The sequence below is a fragment of the Apodemus sylvaticus genome, chromosome 2, assembly GCF_947179515.1.
Source record: "Apodemus sylvaticus chromosome 2, mApoSyl1.1, whole genome shotgun sequence".
Classification (NCBI taxonomy): Eukaryota; Metazoa; Chordata; class Mammalia; order Rodentia; family Muridae; genus Apodemus; species Apodemus sylvaticus.
Window position 1 is genome coordinate 27513158 of NC_067473.1, and position 16955 is coordinate 27530112.

The 16955-nt window shown below is 36.9% G+C and overlaps 1 protein-coding gene across 1 annotated transcript in view; it reads right to left on the reverse strand.

The window, feature by feature from the left end:
• Window positions 1-11104, reverse strand: part of Calcr (calcitonin receptor) — a 32347-nt gene extending 21243 nt beyond the window's left edge. The window contains exons 1-5 of the mRNA XM_052172418.1: window positions 11033-11104; window positions 6745-6898; window positions 5204-5314; window positions 2835-2947; window positions 1448-1539 (exon numbers count right to left, since the gene is read on the reverse strand). Coding sequence (XP_052028378.1) covers window positions 1448-1539; window positions 2835-2947; window positions 5204-5314; window positions 6745-6898; window positions 11033-11083 — 521 coding nt within the window. The 5' untranslated portion in view covers window positions 11084-11104. The remainder of the gene's footprint in view (window positions 1-1447; window positions 1540-2834; window positions 2948-5203; window positions 5315-6744; window positions 6899-11032) is intronic.
• Between the last annotated feature and the right edge of the window lie 5851 nt (window positions 11105-16955).

Here is a 16955-nt window from a genome sequence, read left to right on the forward strand (position 1 = left end):
TGATGATTTGTTTATGTCTTTGCTGTTCACTAAAAAACTGCTTTAGGTGTTCATACTTAATAAATACAAGAATTGTGAGCATGATACAGAAGAAAATTTAAAAAGGGATCAGGAAAAGTAGTCATTGTGCTCAGGGTATATTCATAGGTAATTAGTCTCTCTTAGGGTTAATTATATTTAGTATAATCTAGAAAATATTTCAATAAGATAAACAGGATTCTCTTATACTATGAGTCACTATATATTGAATGACATGTAACATCCTTTAAGCGTGGAGGATTATTTGGATTCAAAACTCAACAGAAACTCTTAATTTGTATCGTTCCCAGTCATTAGTAGAACCAACAGTAACGACTATAATAACAATGATTATTATGTCAAAGACTTATATTGCATTTATTTTATGGCAGTTAATAATCTAAGTATTAAGTGATTATAAATAATCAGATTATTTCTACTTAATTTTATTTTAGTTTCGAATGTATTACTTAACTGTGATGTCTCTATAAAGAACATACATGTGGCTTTCTTGAAATTTATACTTGTAAATATAGGTAAAACAGTTAGTGAGGCACAAATTATAAGTGCTTTATTTTGATAAAGATTTACAGTGTGCCTAATATTTCTAACTTATTTTCATTTGATCCATGTGTGAACGTATGCCTGTGTGTGGAGAGCTTGAGGGTACAACTATGCCTGAGTGTGGAGACTGCATACCATAGTGGTGTCTTCTTGGTTTATTCTTTCCATTTTGAGACATGGCTTCTCAATGAGTCTTGAGCTTGCCATTTCAATGTGATTGGCTGGACATCTAGTCCCTAGTACCCATTTTTCTCTACTGATTTCCTCACTGCTGGGGTTACAGACAAACTATGCTTAGCTTTAAAATGGGTGCTGAGAAGGTGTACTCAGGTTCTATACTTTCATGGTAAGTACTTTACTCATGAGCCATCTCTTTCCAGCCCCAAGAGTTTTAACTCATAATGATAACTCAAATAGTTGCATTTGAACTTGAGGACTTGTGATAGGTTTTCATCAGTCCACGATGGAACAATAGCTGGGGTAAAAGAAACGTTTACTGTAAGACCGCAGGGTTCGTGTGGGTTTGCAGAATTACTACAGGAAGGAGGCAAGTAGTCATTGAAGATGATAAGAACTCCATCTTTTCCTCAGGTAGAGTTACAAGTATATTTATCTAATTTAGGTTTTCTTGCTAATTTATCATACTCAGTGGCACATGTTCCTAGATTCCCTGTAACTAATTGTACTCTTTTAAGATTCACTTCTATTCATATAAATTGAAGATGGTGATAGCTTAATAATAATTAATAATAAATGGAGGATGGCTCTTCAAGAACTTTCCTTATGCTATTGTCTTGCTGGGAAGAAGACACAAAATAAAGCTGATACTAGAATAAAAAGGAAGTGGTATTTCAAATGTACTTACTTGAAAATCCAGAAGATCAGCATGGAAGCAACCAAAGCAGCAATCGACAAGGAGTGACCCACCAGAGCCAGGTAATAGAGAACGTACGCATTCTTGAAGAAAGAGTCGGAAAAACTTGTAAGTAGATGAGCAATAGCTTCAATTTCTTCTCTCTCTCTCTCTCTCTCTCTCTCTCTCTCTCTCTCTCTCTCTCTCTCTCTCTCTTTTTATATATATAAAGTCTGCTGCTGCTGGAGTTTCATTTACTTTTTCATTGATGAAGATACTATGTGTATAATTTTGCAGATATCAATTTTCATCTATTGATGTTTTATCAATTAATTATTTTTTACACTCCATATTTTATTCCCCCCACGCCCTGTTCACCCTCTGACTGTTCCACATCCTGTACCACCTCCCCACCCCCTGTCTCCACATGGATGTTCCCACGCCCCCCACTCCCCCTGACCTCTAAACTCCCTGGGCCCTCCAGTCTCTTGAAGGTTAGGTGCATCATCTCTGAATGAGCACAGACCCAGTAGTCCTCTACTGTGTTATTTATTTTGGTTTAATAAAGGAAAACATTTATCTACTCTCAAACTTTGCAACAGCAAAGCAAAGCATGAAATGCTTTTTGTTTCTGACTCAGTAATTACTTAATGCACAGGCCTCTCTTTGAAGGAAATGATTGCACATATTAGAGCTAAGAGGATTGTTCAGAGATGCTCTTTAGAGCTAAATATTGATGCTATTTCTTCCATCTATGATGGTAAAGGAGATGGTGGTAGATTTAGTAATCTTTCAATTAAAGACCAAATATTATTTGTTTCCTTATTCAATAGACTTAAATAAACTTTTTTTTAACCCAAGATATTACAAACATTTCATAGCATGTAAAGGCACAGGTATTAACAAATAGGAGTAAACACCTCTGAAAATTATCTAAACTTCCTTCACTGTATCAATGGGATAATGGAAGGCTCCATCCCCCCCAGCAGTAAAACTAAGGTCATGTCCAACTTGGGTACTAAGAGAGGGTATCTTTAGCTGGTTGCTCTCTGATAATTAGAGAACTCTCCCAGGGGGATAAAGATATTAATGAGTTCTTTAAAATGCTGCCTAATTTCTGGCCCTAATGAAATCCCATCTTCTGCTCTGTGGAGAGTAGTCACATCTGGCTTGATTTCACATTCAAACAGAAGTACTGATGTTGAGCACGAACAAGGAAGGAAATGTTATTTTCTCTCATGCCCTTCAGAAACCCCACTTCCTTACATAAAAATGTGTTGGTTTTTTAGCTACTTTTTTTGTGTGATTTGGGGCAGCAAATAATTTATACTTTTACACCCATTTTTGTGTACAAATAGTGGCATTCTCATCCAATACAGAAATTTGAAATAGAACTTACTTGCAGTTTCTCAGAAGTGTAAGCGTTGCACAGAGTGTAGTTGGACCAGGTTCGGTTGCTGTCAGGGTGTCTAAACCATTCTCCATTTTCATCACAGTATTTTGAAACCTTTTCTGTTAATGGAACAAAATGATAATGTATTAGTATATCAAATCCCAACAAGAAAAGCAATGGGTTAAAGCTTACAGGCTGTGCCTGCGAGTGAATCCCACCATAGAACTTAAACATAGAGATAACACAAACCATTTTGCCACTTAGACATTTAATGCTGAGAGAATCCAAGTGTCACGCTTCTCAGCCCCCCTTGCTCCCCTTTCCTGTTCACACTGTAGATGACTTCTGGGTAGTATGTCTTCTTCAGAATTCCAATACTGACATAAACTCTTTCAGTGTTTACTTTTGTGTAGTATATGTATGTTTACGTGGTCCTGTATATGTGCAATTGTGTGTAGAGGCCAGGCTAGATGTGTTTTGGGATTTCCAATTGTTTTCCAACTTGTGTTTTGAGAAAACATCTCCTAAAGAACCTGGAGCTCACCAATTTGGCAAACTAACTTGGATGGAACCTTTTGCATCCACCTTCCTAGAATTGGGATTTAGATGTGTGCCCCCTGTGCCCAGATTTTATATGGCTGCTGGGGAACAAATTCTTGCTTTCACAGATTTGTTGACTAAGACTTCCCATACCATCATCCCATTAACTTCTGCATTTTCCTGGAGAATTTTTGTGTCATTTAGGTGTAATCTAATTCAACAAATTTGTAAAGAACTGAAATGTGTTTAAGAAAGTCACTTTGAAAATGTTGCATTTATCTCTACCAAAGATGGCTCCATCTAAAAAGTAGAGTTAAAAGATGGATCTATGACTGGAAATCCCTACTTTGCTTATCAACACCATGCCTTTTAGTCAATATTTATAGCTACTTTGGCAAGAGCCCATTGCTACTTTCCAGCTGGCTTAGTAGACCTCAATTGTTGGACAGATTTTTGTACCAGTAAAACCACCTTTAAGGCAATGGCAGATTAAGATAAATGAGGCACCTTGTGTTGGGAAGAGGTAATGAAGGCCTGAAGGATTCTCATTATTTTGGTTCCAGTTCACAGAAATGTAGCTCAGAGTTAGGGTACCATACAAAACCTGCTCTTTCTATGCCATCCTTTAGAATGGGATTCCTAGAAGTGTTTGGCCAATGTGGACATTTATTTTATTTTGCATTGGTTTAAAAAGCATCCCTTGTAATTATACTTTGATTATCTGTATTGTTCTGTGTTGGGATTTTGGCTTCAATAATAAGTGAGGAGTTTTCTTGAGGAAACCCCCAAATTATCTCTCAAGCCTTATCTTAGTGAAGGGTTCGTATCTTGCTCTTATGGGAATTCCTGAGACACTTAAACGCCTATGGCCAGGTCAGATCATTTGACCCTTGGAAAACAATATTATCTTGTTCTAGAGACTTGGTTATTATATCTCCAGCTGATGCTATTTAGTATCATCATCTGGACATCTTCTTTAATTAAGGCTTATTTAGTTTATTCATAGCCTTCTATATTTAACTTAATGGGACAGATCTATTTTTCTTCAAGGGTGTCTGAGTATGGTTTTTCTGGCTCTGATCAGGCAGGTCCTGTAGTGAGTAGCTACCCCCAATAACTTGCTGTCTGCCTTACCACCTGCATCTGGTGTTCTGCTTCTTAAGGCTCAACTGTTCAGTACATTTATTTGAGCCTGCCAAGCCTTGATCATGTTTATACCAGGATATTTCCCCACCTTTTATTAATTCAAATTACTCAATCCCATTTCCTGCTCACATCTCTCCATCTAGTGGCTAGAGGCGATGACAATCTACCTGCATGGTTTTGCACCACTCCTGAGTAATAATCGAGGAACCTCCTCAATCCTAGACCTCCACACTTGTATACATGAAGAACCTCAAATAAGTGACATCAGCCTTTAAAATCTCATGTCACTGAGAACAACCTGTTCCTCCTAGACTGTCCTCCTGTTTGAGCCTTCCAGGTTGGCATCTAAGAATACTTGTGTGACAGGAGCAAGCCCTGAAAAAGCAATGTGCCATCTCTTAAAAGTTAATGAATGTATTCCAACTTGTACAAGTTTGCATGAAGATTAAGAAATAATATTTAGTTCTAAATAGAGAGATCTTGACACCATGTATTGAGTTGGATTTACTTGCGGTACTGTGTTAAATGTTGTAAGTACAAAAAGATAAAATAAGTATGTAAATGCTTTGCAATATGAAAGGTGATGTTCAATGTGACGTCACTATGGTGGATGGTGGATTGGATCCCCTTGTCCATTTAACACATTTTATTTATAACATAAAAACATAAAATGGAACTAAAGACCTTACCTGCTGTGTCAAAGTCCGGAAAGTAGTCAGGGCAGTGCTGATAGGCCATTTCTCCAGCGGGAGTGTCGTCCCAGCACATCCAGCCATCCCAGGTGCGGTTGCAATATGGACCTGGGAATTCAGGATGAAACCGGATTTGAAACATGTGGTTTACATGAAAGAGAATGTTTTCTGAGGAGATCAGAGAGGCTGGATCCTATCACTGCAGTGAAGACTAATCACATTTTAAATGAGCAGTTCTAATTAATTATTTTGAAATAAACTTTCAAATGATTTTGGTGTATCTGTAGAGAAAATCTCGCTGGATAGAAGGCAGTGATATTTTACCTCTTGCTTTGTAAGGGGCTCTGCAGTTGAGCTTCTCTTTTTTTCTTTTTTCTTTTTTTTTAAAAAAATTTATTGATATATTTATTTACATTTCAAATGATTTCCCCTTTTCTGGAGCATCCCCAAACAATGCATTTCTGTCCATTTAGTTAATTGTAGAGGAAATCTAAAAGGTAGCCCAGAAAAAAAATCAAATGGGCTCTGAGGTATGTTGATAAGTTTTGACTTACTGAAAATTTTACCCTTTTTAAGGTATCCAATCAAGAGATTGAATTTAAATTGCAATTTTTATAGTTCATGTAAGCTGAGGCACATTTTCCTACTTTTATCTTCATAGCAGTGAAGAAAAATTCAGCATTATTTATCAATACTGATAACAAATTAATTCCTCAAAAAATCTGAAATATATTTACATAGTGATGAGGATATGCCCTAATTTAATAAAGCATATCAGTATGTCGCATCTGATAAACTTTTAAAATTATTATTTAAAGTAAAGTGTGTATATCAGTAGAGCAGGTTTCATCACTTTCCATCCTTCTAAGTAGCTTTCTCTTAGAATGTTCAAGGCTATACAAAAGCCTTATTGAATTTTTGAAGTTGGTTCAGAGGCATGGAAGAGAATTTAAAAGGCTGTGCCAGTGCTTGCCCATCACACCTTTTTTTTTTTAAATTTTCTTCTCTGGGACTTCTACAGTAAGTAAACTATACTTAGCCCTGGAAAAATTTGGGGGCGGTTACAAAGATAACTCTAGAGGAGAGCACAGATTAACCATGCTTACTGAGGCAATTCCCCATGCGTTGGGGATGGGGCAATGAGAGAAGTATTAGCAGATGTTGTCAATAAGTTGGCAACGAAGGAAAGATATACTTAATCAATCCAAACAAGGCAGGGCTTGCATAGATTCTACCTCAGGCAGAGTCTCCGCCCATGGCTTTTCATTTCTCTGCTATCGTTCAGTCCTGTTCTGTTCCTTGCTTATTAGGTGTGAATGCTGAGTTATTGGGGTAATATTGCTGTAAGGGCAAATGCCAGCCAAAATAATGTTCAATATGGTGGGGAGGATCATCATATGTGCTGCACAAGCTACATAGGCACACCATAACGTAAGGCTGTGGAGCTATCCCATCTCAGCTACCCAGAACTCTGTAGACCCCGGGAAGACGCGGTCTTAAATGATGCTTCACACACAGGCTCTCGTGGCTTCTCTTACCTTCTCCCTCATAAGGGGGCAGCTGATGAATCCGGTCATAGCATCTGTACTGAGCATCCAGAAGCTTCTTGCGGCCAACCAGGTACAGGAAGGGCTCCTGGTCAAGGCCGGAGTCGGTGAGGTTGCTAGGAGCCTGGACAACTGGAGTTGGGCTCTGTAGAAAAGGTGAAAAGGTAGTTACTTACAGAGTAGGTAATGAATTAACACATAAATAAATGTGATCATTGTAAAAACATGAAAACATTTCTTTTCTTTTCTGTAAGCAACACTCCACATAGAGTATTCTATGCTAAAAATTCGTTACATTTAACATTTATATTCTATCCATTTATATTTGTATCAATGTACAGGTGCTGTTGAGAATGTAGAACAATCATACACACACACATCTTGATAATCTCTTGTTTCAATTCATTTTCTTTGGAAAGTTTACACACAAACAGAACAAATAACTTGATTTTCAAAACATCTCCATTATTAAACCAACATTTCCATCTTTGTAAATCTTAAGAATCCTGGATCGCATGATAAAAAAAAAGAAATTATAGAAAAAATGCTCCTTTAGTGGACATCTTGAGCTAGGATTGACTCAGGTTTGGATTGTGTACTCTGTCAAAATTTGCCTTGTTTTCCCTCAGATCAAACAAAATAATTGACTTTAAGTTCTTCAAAGTGGTTTCATTGCTTTACACATAATAATTGACTCTCATAATAATAATACACATTGACTTACACATAATAATACATTTTCAGTGAATAAAGCAAATGTAACTTTGAGTATTTATATCAGGTTTCAGATGTTTCAGATATTTAAGTTGACCTTGTCTTTCCACTCAGTCACCCTCTATAGGTCTTAACTTGCTGTAAGTTTTGTATTTGTACATGTGTATATGAGTGTGATGATTACCACTATACTGTCTCTTCTAGCTTGTAACCAAGAGTTCAGTTTTCTTAGCCTCCGAGCCTGATGAGTTTTTTAGTAGTGCTAGTCACATTATGAACAAAGCTTATTTATTTATTTGGTGAGCTTCATGCTCAAATGTCACTGGTCCTGTGTCTGCCCCTGTGTATAGCCCCTGCAATAGCATGTCATCAGAGTAGGGAGAGGATATGGGGCAAAAATATTTGGTGACAGTTACAAAAGAACTTGAAAGGGCTCTTGAGTTTCTGAAGATACATAGAGCAGAGAAGAAAGGCTGCAGACAGTGGAGGGGAAAGACAGCCTAATGTTCAGGGACTGCTATGACACTCTGGCAACACTTTCGTGACAAGAGGAAGTAGAGTTTAGGATAGGTAAGGGGTTGAAAAAAGATCAGGTATTACAGATTTTTGAAAGACCAAAAAAAGAGAAAGCTTTATGCATTTTGATCAATCAAGGTTTTGAAGACAGAATTATAGCAAATATAATGCAGCAGCATAGATTTCCACAGTTCAAAGTCATGGGGCGGGGGTGTCAGAAAGTGAATGTCTGGGCCATATCACTTCATGGTAGAATAAGAGAACACAGCTCTCAACACTTTCTCATACAGTGGAGAGATGAAGGCAAATCCAAATATAAGGACTAGGAGTGGTGGTGCCAGTGGGCCCAGGTATTTGGTCCATCCTCCCCAAAAGGGAGATTCCTGGAGCAAGGGAATATGGAGTCAAATTAAAATCTTTGTAGGGGAAGCTGAGTCCTGTTTTAGACATTCCCACAAGTTAGCTGGGTAGAAACTGTTTACACTGTGAAGAGGGTAGATCCTTCTATTACAACACTTTTACTATTTGAATATTGATTATTTAATATTTCATGCATTTTAAATGCATGGCATCAGAGATGATCCTCATAAAACAATTAAACGTGCATAGCCCCTTTAGCCACATCACAAGACACAACTCCCCGTCATGACTCATTTGTCAATGATTTTCAGTGAGAACTATTTACTGAAATTGGCAAACTGAGCATTTGTGAGGATGAAGTCCTGAAGCAAACAGGTATGAATCTGGCTCCTGTGTAACTCACTGTCTAGAAAGACACACTATGCATGCTCTTGACAGGAGACACACAAACAGTCACCTCCCCTCATGACATCCTCAGATATACCATTAGGAGTTAGAATGTGGTTTTGCTCAGTTTATGTTTTCTGTTTTTTTTTAAAGATCCTTTATTTGTGTTTGTGTTTTAATATTTAATTCACTCACCTTTGTATGGATTATGTGACTGTATGTAAAAAGTCTAAACTAACATGACTGAACCACTAAAGAAGGGAGGATGACAGTGCACTTGTGGGACAGATATTCAAAGTTTATCTCCCTGGAAGCCATTTGTGGGCTCACTTGATATGTTTAATAATTGTGTGCCATCTGCTTATTGTCTTCTAACCAAATTAGAAGCTGGAAAGTCATATGTGTTTATTTAATATAAATACACATTCTAAATTCTATCTCTATGTGTCCTACAACTCATTAAGAAATGTTCTTATAATAACTGGAAATTCATGGGAACGTGAGGGAAATAGTATGTGTAAGGATGCTAAATAGAAAAGCTCTACACGTATGTTTTCAGCAGCATCTTTATTAGGTTTGACACATTGTAACATCAGTAGGAGTGAGAATAGCATGAATGAAAGCAGGTTCCGATATGTTGATGGGAGCAGATGCATATTTAACATTATTGCAATGTTGAAACAAACTCCAGTGAACTTGGTTTACAGCTGGCTCAGTAGAGAGTGTTTCAACACTGAAAGAATGAAAAATCAGAGTCTTCGTGGTCATCAGGTAAGCCACAGCATTCTGGGATGCTCCCAGCCTGGTCTTTGCTTGAGCGTTGAACCTCCCAATGACTTTCTTCCTAAATAACATAGACCTTGGAGTATTTTATTTACAGACAGGTGGATAGATAGACAGATGATAGGCAGACAGACATATATAATATTTTTTTCTAATAATAAATTTAATATTGCTTAAAATTGCATTTACATATAAACATTTTACATTGTTAATTAAACTTTTCTGATAATTTAATGCAAATAAAATTGCTAATGAGATAGCATTATTTTCAACAGTCTTAAGGAAAACTAAAGCCAGCAGTGATATCCTGAGACAATCAAGCAATATGGAACACATGAAACAATTTGACTAATTTATTGTTATTGGGCTTATGCTATAAATGATGCAACAAATATACATTGCCATGCTTACATAAAGGTGACAACAAGATACGAACATGTCACATGTCTTTAGAAACCAACAAACCTACCCATCTATATCTTATTTATTGTTCCATGTAGCAGTTTAACTGCCATATATGTGTGGTCATTCTGGAAGACTTTAGAAAGTGTCATCACACATATGGCAACCAGGCTGCTACTGCCGCAGTCAGCAGATGAGGTGTCACCAGGTCCTGTGGTAGGTTCTAAAGACTCAGCAGTACAATTTGCTAGCATGGTTTCTGCCCTCATGGGGCTTCCATTCTAGAAAGTTTAACTCATAATGAACATGAAGGACAGAAGGAAGTGGCCTCAGATGACCCAACTTTATGCTAGGGCCAATCCTACTTTGATATGAGTCAATCATTTTGCCTTTGGGTTACCAGAGGTTTCTAGAGGCGCCATAACAGAGCCAGTTCTAGAATGTTGTAAGCCACCCTCTTGTGTTTAGCTCAGGCTCCCTAGGTCCATGGGTCATAGAGACCTAGATTCAGACCATACTGTTGAAGGTGATGTGATGGTGTGTCCATAATTTTGATTTAAATAGACACCAACAGAGTTTTCTAAGGTAATTACACTTCTAACTAGCCAAATCTTTATGAGTAATGCAACATGAAATTATACAATGTGAATCTGAACATAAGAGCCACAAGAGTTATAGAGTACCCATGGTTCCTAAAGTACTGAGAATTCTTAGTTTTGATCAGAAATACATTGGAGAGAAATCAAGGGCTATATTGACAGAGTTCAGTTGTTTTAAAAGTATAGAAGAGCCCAGAAGCCATAATCCAAAGCCACATTTCAAAAACATGTAATAAAAAATGTATCCAGGCAAATTCGCAGCTGTCTACACTGTGAAGGTGACAAATTATTACGAACTTTCCCAAACAAATGGAACTCAATTGTGCAGATCAATTATGACAATAATCAAAATGAGCAAATGCCCAAAGGTCATTTCTCAAATTCTTCACAGAATAGGAAGAATGCCAGTTTGGAGAAGCCCAGTTTTGGTTTCCTTACAGTTGCCAGCTCATCCACACTCAGACACTCCCCCCTACTCTGCATGGCCATTAAGAGAAAACAGAACTATCTTCACTCACCACGAGGAGCAGGAGCAGCAGGGTGAACCGGTTAACGAGAAGGAACTTCATCTTGGGTTTGCGGAGGTTCCGCCTTTTCCTAGAAAGAGAAATGAAGATGTAGAATGACACCGGTCTCATACATTTGCATTACATACACACTACAGACACACTACATACAATGACATGGAAACAAGACAATGATGCCTGTGACATACTTAAAGGTACATGTTCCTGTTCCTTTTGTCAAGTGGGCTATTGTCCACAAAGCACTATTAACATTTTCTGACCATATCTATTGGCATTTTTCTGTCAGCTAAAATGAGATGTCCTGGCTTTAAAAGGTTTTAAGTTGAATGAAACAGTTTAATACAGGTTATAAGAAAGATGGTAAGATCTATATTTGAACATGGAGGAGGGAAAGCCAAGTGAAAAATGTATGAGGAAGAAAATTAGCTCATGAAATACATTTTAGGGTATCAATCAGTACATAGGTACAATTTTAATACTAGTTTTAAAATTGGCATAATTCATGAAGTTTAGCAAGCCATATGTGCTGTGCTATAAAACAAACAATAGGACACAAAATACAACACCCACCAGAGCATTTATCAGTTTAAAACTCATTGTCACTAAGACAATCTTGCTATTTTTTTAAATTACTGTTCTGAGAAGCTAAGTATTGTAGTTGATATATACATACTACAAATATACGCAACATATGTGTTATATCTGAGCTACTTAAGGAGGCTTAAGTGTAACAATAAATATGAAACTTAAAATGCTGTAGCTACTTTGCATTTCAGAACTGAAATAAAGAGAGTCTAATAGAGAAGAGCAATCCTATTGACTTCAACAGTATTGTGTCATCAATAGAAATTTGTGAAATGTAGCAGTGATATCAGAACTCACTACATGGGGCAGGAGCAAACAAGGTCTATGGTTTGTGAAAGATATCTAACATTAAGTTGTCTCAGGGTCCCAAATATTTTTCCATAAATATGTTCCTTTAAATTTCAATTTTCTTTTGAGAATAAATTTCTTTCACATCAAGGAATGAGTGCTTCAGCCAAGAGCTCACTGGTCCTGCTCAAGAACCCAATAGTTAGAGAAGACCACTCTGTCACAAATATCTAATGGATTCACGAACTCACAGATATCATTATATATGTAGAAAGGGTAAAGAGGTGAAAATGTAAATATACTCAACAGTTTCATCATTTCATCATTAGGACTTGGGAGGAAACTGTATTTTGATTAGGGGTGAGCAACTGTAATAGTTTATTAAGTGGTATAATCACCTCTTACACTATATCCATTGTCTCATTTACAGACTGAAATTGGAATCTATAAAGTGTGTGGTATGCCCTTGCCTGTAGGTGAGTGAGTTACGCTCACTTCACATATTGGTGCAACAGTATACAGAGACTACATAGTGCCATTGTGAAATGCCATCTTATATTCTGGCCACCAATCATTAGTATTGATTGATTTCATATTCACTCTGTAAATTAGATACAAACACACATGCTTCTATGCTAAGGTACTGTGAAGAATGTGAGTGAGCTGGGTGAGGAACAGTTCATGTCAGCATGTGAGCACTTGAGAGAGGTAGGGAGTCAGTGTGTGTTATAAACTAAGATGTAGACATTAACTAAGATGCAGACTGGGTTAAACATTCATCAACACTGAAAATCCAGTAATTTTTGATTGAGAGGACCAGAGTAGGGCCCATATTTTGACATACAAATAGGATTGTGAAAAGCAAAAACCTACTAGAAAGAGAAAACAAAAACAAAGTGTGGAGACAACAAGGAGAGTAATTGAAGGATATTAAGTTGAAGAGTCTAATTTAGCTGGCGCAGAAAGCCTCATGAATGCAGGAAACAAGTCTGAAAAGCAGGCTTTTAAGTATGTGCGAAACTTGTTAATTAAACTACCATTTGTCCTTTGGCATGCATGCCATATATCTTGACAGTTTTACTTGATGCTCGCCTCACGTAGACAATTGCTTTTTAATATATCTATGTATGTCTGGAACCTCTCGTAATCATTTGAGTGTGACTGTCATTATTGATAATAATGCTTTTATTTGTGTGCTGACAAAATAAAAGAAATATCAAAATTTGAGTTTTTATATCCTGTCCTCTTCACACTATAGTGGTAATAAGTCAGGATTCCTATTTTCTCTATCATTCTTTTGTATTTAGCACACTAGAGACTATCAAAATTATCCATTCATTGTCTAAATGAGAAACTAGGTACCAAGTTATGTCACTGCTCAAATGAGTATGATCTTGTTTTCATTCCTACTTCATAACTGCAAGTTTGCTACTGTTATAAATTGTAATGTAAATACCTGTGTTTTCCAGTGATCCCTGAAAAAAAGGTCATTTCACCACTCCCTCCCAGACTGAGAATCATCGATTTAAAGGATTTTCGTATTTTACTTCAATACTGAAAAAAGTCAGTTAAGCTGCCTTATTGAGATAATACTAGCTATGTCCACAGTATTGCTTTAATTTCTCTTAGCTCCCTTCAGAAACTCTGTTTGCTAAAGATTTTAAGGATATTTTAACTCAGACGGAGCTTAGACATGAATAAATAATGTTAAGTAAATGCATGTTGTTCAAATATATAACCACTGAAACATCTTCCAGGCAGGACAGTTACTGACTGTTTGCCACAGACAACATCACATCACTGCCCACTAGTTCTAAACTAGCCCGGTTGCTCCTATGTTTTTTTTCTTGTTCCCATAACCTTGATAAACATTGCATTCCATGTTTTATGTTAATGTTTGCAGAAATAAAAGTGGGATAGAATGAGGTGGGGAGACCCTATTGTGTTTATGAAATCTTTCATAAAATATTGATTGAATCTGAAGCAGAATTTGACAATATGGCGTCTTTATGCATTGTAGAGAATGGTCAAGTGAGTGTGATCCTCACGGACATCATTAGGAAGTACATATCCTACTTACTCTCTTCCCACTTATAAGACTATCAAGGAGGATATTTCATCTGGAACAAGGGACCAGCTTCCCCCTGGATTTCCAATTCTATCAGCACATATTTATTAGTAGAAGAAGTGCCACCCCAAGCAATGTAGCCATCACATAGATTTTACTTTGTGATCCTGCAATGTCTCCCTTGCTCTGTCCTCCATCCAAGCTTTGAAAGCCAAGAGCTCAATGTTCTAAGTGTTCAGTGCCCTCCCCTGCCATTCCTCCTCTCTTTGTATCCTGAGGAAAAGTGCATTATTTTCCTGTTCATTACAACAAAGTAATTTAAGTTTCTGAAAACAAAAATAACTTCACTCCAATAGAAAAGATTGAAAGCTGCCAGTGGTTCCTCCTGAGATCCCCTAAGAAAACTGATTTAGCTTATCTACCATGTGATAAGACGGTGATAAGTCTGAGAAGTATACACTTTTAGCACAGATGTCTATGCTTATGTAAGGTATTTAATACAAAACAATTGCAATATGTTTATTCAACAAAAGGGAGGCATACCATTGTTAGGTGTGTATGCTATTACTCTGAAAAGTGAATGTATTAAAAACACATTCCAATTAAAGCATTATATGGGATTAATTTCTGATGCAGTTTTACTGAATTTAATCCTTAATTATGCTACTACAGAGAGTGAATTTTGTTTGGTAATAAACAAAGAGCAAGTGGTGATGGTAAATAGGAGTTGAATGGTCTACCAGGCAGAGTCAATGTATGATCCTTAATTAACCCAGTTGAAAATGAATACTTCCTCAAGTGTATTGAGATCCCTGGCCTGGTGCTATAATATTAGCAGTGTGGCTAGGTGCCTGTCTACATTAACTCTCTCAGTAGTAGAAAGAAAGTTGCATTTGAGAAGGTGATAGAGCTGGAGTCTCACTTTACAGTCCCTGTACTTAGCGACTGCATAGACCATTCCAGATTTTAGAAGAGTGACTTCTGTTAGATGTGGTTATTCTCTTGCTTAAAGTTAAATCAATTACATACTCAGTACAGAATAACTAGATAAGAGTGTATGCTTATATGTGCACTCACCAGTTAGGAATACCTGGGGAGTTAATTTCAATCAGATTCCACAAAATAGAAATTTCTTGTTAAAATAGGCACCAGGAGGGGTCAAGCCAAATAACTAAGTGAATATTTCAGGGAAATTCAGATAAGGTAGTTTCTAGATGTATTGTTCGCCCATTTCCCTCTTGTGGCTACTTGGGTTTGCAAAGAAATTCAAGGATCCTTTATTCCACCCATTTGGTCTTTTTGCTGTATGTATGTAATACACACAGATTTACAGTCACCTCACACATCTTATTTTCACAATTAACAAATATGTGTGTTAGTAAGTTGGGCTGAAAAAAATAACTACATGGGGCCAGGGAGATGGCTTAGCAGGTAAGTGTGCGTTCTGAGTTGATTCCTAAGACCCACATGGCAGGAGAAGAGAACTGACCCCTAAAAATTGTCTTGTGACCTTCACACATTGTAGCATGTGCATGGACCCCACAAAACAAATAAAGTGTAATAAGAAAAATGTAAAAAAATATAAACAATGATCATAGGCAAATAACAAACACTGGCACCTATAGAGAAAAGTCATTCACCATCGTTTTAAAAAGGTTTATGATATTCATATATAGACAAAACACATATTTTCTATAAATCTTTAAGTGACAGGTAGACTCTTGCTAATAAAGGTTATTAATATTACTTAATATTATAACAAACAATTATATTGTTATTTATTATTAATGATAAATTGTTACATCAACTAAGCAACAATGAATATATATAAAATTTCAACATTGAATAATTTGTGACATGAATTATTTAATATTATGTTTAGTGTGATTTTTAACATACAATTTTTTTTATAAATGCACTTCTTTAAGAAGTTCATTTTAGAATTCAGGTTAATTTTGAAGGACTCTGAGTTTGGCTCGTGTTGCTATTTAATTCATAATATGTATGTTAAGGATCAAGGACTCTGCTTTTAATAATAAAAGATCAGTTTGGGGGAGAGGCATGCATTGCTCATACAAAAACAAATGTAGGTAGGACTACCAATAGATCCTTTTTGTTAAGGCCAGCTGTATATGAGCCCATTTTAAACATCTTCAATTGAAGTGGGTCGTTATTTTAGAACTAGTCATGCTTACTGTTTTGTATGAGCAGAATAAGCCCTTGCTGGAATATAGAGTTGTAAACTGCAGCATTTTCAGTGATGGATAAGATGTTCCCTCTAGGAGCTCAGCTGAGTATGTCTGTGTATACAATGAGAAGGAACTCAAAACCTGAGTGGAGTGTTGGCATGACCAGGCCTCATGCCGTCTACTTTTTAGCCACTAAGCTGTTTGGCACATAGTATCTTTAGCTTATGGAGGAAGACACTGCATTCAAGGGAGATGAAGACATTCGTCTGAGAACTTCCCAGCCCGAATCTTTCTGACTCTCCAGTCCATGTTTCTATTTTTCCCAGTACCTCACTTTAGCTTCTTCCTGTTAGAATAAACAATCTCGTGTTTGATTGCTACAATAGAAAATGCAAATGAGCCAGAGCCATAGCACCTTTCACAAGACTTTTGTAAAATGTACATGCAATCAGCAACCATGTGGTAAGTACACGCGTGGGGCAAACTCTCTTGTTGAATTAAATGCAGCCAGAGATCTCACACTATTTAAGATAATTATGGTTTTTTTGATTGCATAAATTATTTTGACTTGTGTTGGCAATCTAAAATGTCTAATTAAAAGGTAATTGTGCCTGCGGAGTGGATACTCTTCGGCTGTTCTTCAAGAGCCTCCTGCAGTCTGCCTGCACCTGCCCCGTACACCATCAAGGGTATCATAGGATTCTAAGGAAAATTACGATTCTAAATTGTCCTCATGGAACCTTTTTCTTTATGAGTGGCAATGGAAATAATTAACGGCAAGCTC